Source organism: Sinocyclocheilus anshuiensis, unplaced genomic scaffold (genome assembly GCF_001515605.1).
Source record: "Sinocyclocheilus anshuiensis isolate Anshui unplaced genomic scaffold, SAMN03320099.WGS_v1.1 scaffold451, whole genome shotgun sequence".
Taxonomy (NCBI): domain Eukaryota; kingdom Metazoa; phylum Chordata; class Actinopteri; order Cypriniformes; family Cyprinidae; genus Sinocyclocheilus; species Sinocyclocheilus anshuiensis.
In genome coordinates this window covers 1,077,246-1,083,311 of record NW_015549630.1, presented here as the reverse complement: position 1 = coordinate 1,083,311, position 6,066 = coordinate 1,077,246, and the positions used below count along the sequence as shown (strand labels likewise).

Sequence of the window (6,066 nt, the reverse complement as noted above, 5' to 3'; positions counted from 1 at the left end):
AGAGAGTTCTTGAATGGCCTCCTTGGCCGTGAAAGGACAGACAGTGAGTTCATGAACGGCCTCCATGGCCATAACAGGGCAGACTGTGAGTTCATGAACGGCCTCCTTGGCCATGACAGGACAAGCAGAGAGTTCATGAACGGCCTCCTTGGCCGTGACAGGACAGGCAAAGAGTTCAGAAGCGAATGCTGCCGCCTCGTGAGGTTCTGCAGCTGAAGCCGCCATCTCTGGAGGTTCTGCAGTGGACGCCGCCACCTCTGAGGCAGTCTCATGGACAGGACAGGCCTCTGGGGCAGACTCGTGGACAGGAAAGGCCTCTAGAGTGCAGTGTGCAGCCTAAACACTCAGGATGGCTAATGCCATAACAGGAAGTACTGAGGATAGGAGAACAGCCTCTGTGATAGCCAGTGCTGAGGCCCCGGGGATGCCAGCTACTCGCACTGACATCAGTGGTGGGTGCATCACACTGGCAATCAGTCCTGGCCTGGGGGCTGAGCCCCCCTAAAATTAAAATCCTAGAATCGCCCCTGCACAGACGTTTCAGATACGTTTTCATGAGCAACAGATATATACTGATAATATACTGCTTAATACATCGCCATCTGTTCAAGAATAAAGTTCAACGTAAATATATACTATTTAAATACTACTAAAGTGGGGGTATATATGCTTTTATCAGTGTTTTATGATAAACGTGACTCAATATAACAGTGCGACTACAGTAAAAAAACTTTTACTGTTCTAAAAACACAGATTTGTGGCCATTATTAGAATTGAAAAGGTTAGATTAAACCCGAAACACACGTGATCGTTGTCATGCGGTGAATCTGGCCAATCGTGAAACAGCGGTGTCGTCATCAGCGCTCCTGCAGTTGCTCTGGAGAAACTGCGGTGGCTGAGTCAGCCGTCTGCTCTCGAAACGCTCTCGCGGTGCTTTGATGCCACACGTGACAGTGACGTGGCATCGGCGCCGTCTCAAGTCGGACAAAATTTCTCAATTCTTTCAGATTGAGATCGATCTGCGCAGTGCTGCATGAAGTCGAACGCACCTATTTATATCAAACAATAATGGTCACATGACACAAACCAACCAATGGAAAACAAAGGCACATGTCTAAAGCAACCAATCACAACATGACACACAGACAAGAGTAGCACATGACTTGATCACATGAGGGGCAAGGAACATGACAGGAACATGAAACAAGGCAAAATATCAAAATAAAAGACCAGAAAACCTAAACAAGAAACAAAACCCAAACCCCAAGTTACACCTCTGTTGTGTTGGCCAAAAAACAATAAACTTGTATTTTAATGCAGAAACACCGCATCCGCAGGAGTACTATAGCCCCCCCCCCCAAAAAAAAATCCTTAGGCGAAACTTGCATGGTATCCGTGGCATGACGAGACTCTGGCATGGTGACTGTAGCGTTACAAGGCTCAGGCGTGGCGGCCATCTTGGCCGGGGACTCAAGCGTGGCAGCTATCTTAGCCAGGGCATGATGTGAGCAGGCCCTGGAGTTGCAGGCATGACGTGAGCAGGCCCTGGAGTGGCAGGCATGACGTGAGCAGGCCCTGGAGTAGCAGGCATGACGTGAGCAAATCCTGACATGACGGTTGGGACATGAAAATGCTCTGGTGCAGAGGGTGCAGCACAATTGCGGGGCTCCTCATCCACAATCCCCACAGTAAACGAGGAACCACTCAGCCGGAGTGCAAAGTCAATATATTTAGCCAGAGTCCAGTGCTGAGTGTGACGTGGCATTAAATATAAGATATTTCCTTTTTGAGGCCAAAACGGAAGATGTCTTTAAGTGCCACATCATTAAAGTCTACTAAATGGCACAGTCCGCAAAAGTCATCCACATAATCCTCAATCACCCGATGGCTTTGACGTAACCGTAGAAGTGCAACTGCTGGGATAATTTTTTCGGTCGAGTATTCTGTAACAATCAGTCCACTGAAGGCGAGTTGTGATGAACCCAAGTGCAGTTTTATTCAAAGTAATCCAAAATACAAACAAAGACTTGACTTGGCATGAACAGACTTGAACAAACTTGACTTGGCATGAACAGACTTGAACAGGCTTGACTTGGCATGAACAAACTTGAACAGACTTGACTCAGCATGAAGACTTGACATGAACAGAAACACAAACTCACCAACAGCAGGTTACACGGATCAATACTCGACAAATGACAAAGGCAACATGAGGGCTATTTATATGAAACAATAAGGGTCACGAGTCACGACACAAACCAACCAATGGGAAACAAGGCACATGACACACAAGGTGTGTTCGACTTCATGCGGCGCTGCGCAATCCGATTGACGGCTGACTTGAAGCAGTGCATGGCAGTTAGAAATTTTGTCCGACTTGAACCGGCGCTGACGCCACGTCACTGTCACATGTGGCATCAAAGTACCGCGATAGTGTTTCGAGAGCAGCCAGCTGACTCAGCTGGCGCAGCTTTTTCAGAGCTACTGCAGGAGCGCTGATGATGATACAGCTGTTTCACGATTGGCCAAATTCACCACATGACAACAATGACATGTGTTTCTAACATCTTCAATTCCAATACTGCTCACAAATCTGTGTTTTTAGAACAGTAAAAGCTTTTTTACTGTAGTCGCAATGTTATATTGAGTCACGTTTATCAAAAAAACACTGATAAAAGCATATATACCCCCTTTATTGGTATTTATATAGTATATGTTTATGTTGAACTTTATTCTTGAACAGATGGTGCTGTATTAAGCACTATATAAAAAGTGTTTCTGTTGCTCATGAAACGTTTCTGAAACGTCTGTGTATTTGACCAATATTGCATGTTATTCACTTAATCTGTGATAGAGTATGCAAACACCGCGAGAGCGTCACTACCGGGAGCAGAAAGTGTCCGACTTGACGTCTCCGCTTTCAATTCTGCCCCCGACTGCAAGCAGCTACTCTCACTGATCGGTGTGCGCAGCGCTGCATGAAGTCGAACACACCTACAGACAAGAGTAGCACATGACTTGATCACATGAGAGGCAAGGAACCCATGACAGGAACATGAAACAAGGCAAAATATCAAATTAAAAGACCAGAAAACCTAAATAAGAAACAAAACCCAAACGCCACGTTACAGGTTACAACATAATCCAGCATTCTATATAAAATTATTATTGTACGATATCAAGATACATAATGCATATGTATGGGAAGTCTCTAAGAAATAAAGCAAAGATCGCAACAACAATGGCATAGTTGTGTTAGTAGTTTGCGCTTTACAACAACACTGTTCCTCTTCCAAGCTCTTGTAATTTCGAGACTACTGCAATGTTCTGCTGACGGGACTACCAATTGTGGCCTGGATGAAATTTAAATTTTGCCGCTAACTTTTGGACTACCACTGGAACAGCCCCTCCATATTTCTTTTCACTTTTTCACACTAAAGAACTGAGAACTGGGGACCCTAAATGAGCAGTTATAATCAATCATCATCTTATTGGTGCATTTATTTATTTTTTTAATGTATAGTTTAGCAAAGTAATATGCTAAACTATAATGTGTCTGCTAGTCAGAAAGTGTTATCCTTGCCCATGTTCCCACAGGTTCTCACTCGCTGATGGTTTTTGCCACATACATTGCTGGACAGACACAGTTTCCCGAGTTCACTCTTGTGCTGATGTTAGATGATGTGGAAGTGATGTACTATGACTCAGTATCATTGAAAGCTGTCCACCGCAGTCAGAGTAATTCAAGTGATGACAATGGTGCGGGTAGTATATTCAGTGATATACAGTGGGTACGGAAAGTATTCAGACCCCCTTAAATTTTTCACTCTTTGTTATATTGCAGCCATTTGCTAAAAATGGCTGCAATATAACAAAGAGTGAAAAATTTAAGGGGGTCTGAATACTTTCCGTACCCACTGTATATGACATCATGAAAGATCGAACATTTTATCTTAAGGACCACCAAAATTGCACAGATGGTAAGAGCAACCCTATAAATTTTTTATTTATTATTTTTTATTATTTTATATTATTTATTAGTATTACCAGCAATCAAAAATTAAATATTAAGAGATTCGTTTATGCATTTTGTTGGCAACATATCTTAGTGCTATCTAACATTTATCACATTATGAATCATAATAGATTTTCTCAAGCTCTTTTTAGAAGCTAAATTATGATTATAGAAGCAACATTTGCTATTATATAATCATAAAAAAGTGTTTTATTTGCCAGTGAAAACTTATGTTTGATTTCCATCCATTTTAAGGTTTGCATGTTTATCAGAAACGTGTTGGATGTGAATTGCTTGACAATGATCAGCCAGGTTTGTTTCTTTCATGGGATGCTTTTAATGGACAAAATACTGAAGAGTTCACCTTTGATGTGGCAAAAAGAACTATGCAAATGAATTTACCATGGATGAGAATAAAAGGCATGGGTCAGATGGAATGGCTTCATGTGAAGTTTCTGTATGAACATGTTTATCATCCTGTTTGCATGAAGGCTTTGCGGGCATTCCTGGAAAAAGAAAAGAACACTGTGATGCGAAAATGTAAGTTAGCATTAGTTTAAATAAAAATAATAGTTCACCTATTATAGCACAAGAGTTGTATGAACTATTTTAGTAATGCTTTTTTTTTCTTTTCTTTATTAGAGCTTGATGGGCTTTAACATTTTTTATTCCAGATTTAACTATTTAAGATATAATCAAGAATATGAACATAAAGTAACTCATAAAAGCATATGACTGACAGTAAAGACTAAATGTTTGGGATGCTTTACAAAGACTCATATTACCATATATAAATAATTAATGCATTGTCACATTACTGTACACTGTTTCTAACCTTCCTTTCTAAAGTGAAACCCAAAGTCAGACTCTTTAGGAAGCCTCTTACAGACTCTCAAGGGCTTCAGATCAGCTGTCTGGCCACTGGTTTTTACCCCCGTCACATTAACCTGACCCTGTTCAGAGATGGTCAGCCTGTGGATGATGATCAGATCACAGGAAGAGAGATTCTGCCCAACGGAGACGGAACGTACCAGATGAGGAAGAGTTTGGTGATCAGTGAAGAAGAACTACATAACACATATTACAAATGCACAGCAAACTACCTAAACCTGGACAACAAACTGGACATTGCTTTTGGTAAAGAAAACTAGCAAACAATCATTAGAACATAATTTTTAACCCGTTTAATACCAAATTTTTCCCAGACATGAAAATATCCAAATTATGTGTCATTAGTAACCCTTTGAAATAATCAATAATTATTTAAAAAAAAAAAAAAATGTTGGAAAAGTGTGTGAAAAAAAAGTGTTTTATGGTCGGTCACAATTGTGACCGGTGGGATAATGTGTGTACTAAATTAACATATTTATGCATTAAAATTGTTATATATCTTAGCCCAGCTATTTTAAACTGTTTGATCACATTCTAGGGTTACTATTATGCATAAAAAAACCCTCATACAACGTTGATAGGAATACTGAGATAAAAGACAAAAAAATACAACCATCAACGTATTTCAAAATTGTTACTTTGTTTTGTAAAATATATCATCAAATTTTTATATTAGTGCTACCAGTATTACATCAATATTGTAACATATTTGTAACATTTGAACTTTTAATTTAGTGCAATATTTTGTCATTTAAACCTACGTTCAGTTATCCCACCGGTCACTATTGTGACCATCAACATGTTTACTCATTCTATGACCACACTCAACAAAACTTAATATATGTGAATTCATATATTAATACTACACACCTTAAAGATAATGTGTACAAATATTTGTCATATCTTTGTTAACATACTTTACTAGCCATTCGTTTTGGAGCTTTGATGCAGTCATCATCTTCTCAAGGCGCGAACAGGAAATAAACTGCTCTGGTCATGTGATAATTTGCACTAATCATGTGAAACAGCACATATTTAAATGAGACCCTTTATTTTTTCCATATTTGCAGGAAGTGCACTAAAACAGCAGTCAGTAAGGTTTTTAGAGCTTTATAAATGAAAACCTTTTTTACGGTCACTATTGTGACCGGTGGGATTAC

General features: G+C 40.0%; 1 protein-coding gene across 1 annotated transcript in view; it reads left to right on the top strand.

Annotated features, from left to right (window-relative positions):
* LOC107659586 (major histocompatibility complex class I-related gene protein-like) overlaps nt 1-6,066 on the top strand; it is an 8,946-nt gene that overhangs the window by 1,239 nt on the left and 1,641 nt on the right. Inside the window, exons 3-6 of the mRNA XM_016448589.1 lie at nt 3,598-3,781; nt 3,919-3,980; nt 4,271-4,555; nt 4,865-5,152. Coding sequence (XP_016304075.1) covers nt 3,598-3,781; nt 3,919-3,980; nt 4,271-4,555; nt 4,865-5,152 — 819 coding nt within the window. The remainder of the gene's footprint in view (nt 1-3,597; nt 3,782-3,918; nt 3,981-4,270; nt 4,556-4,864; nt 5,153-6,066) is intronic.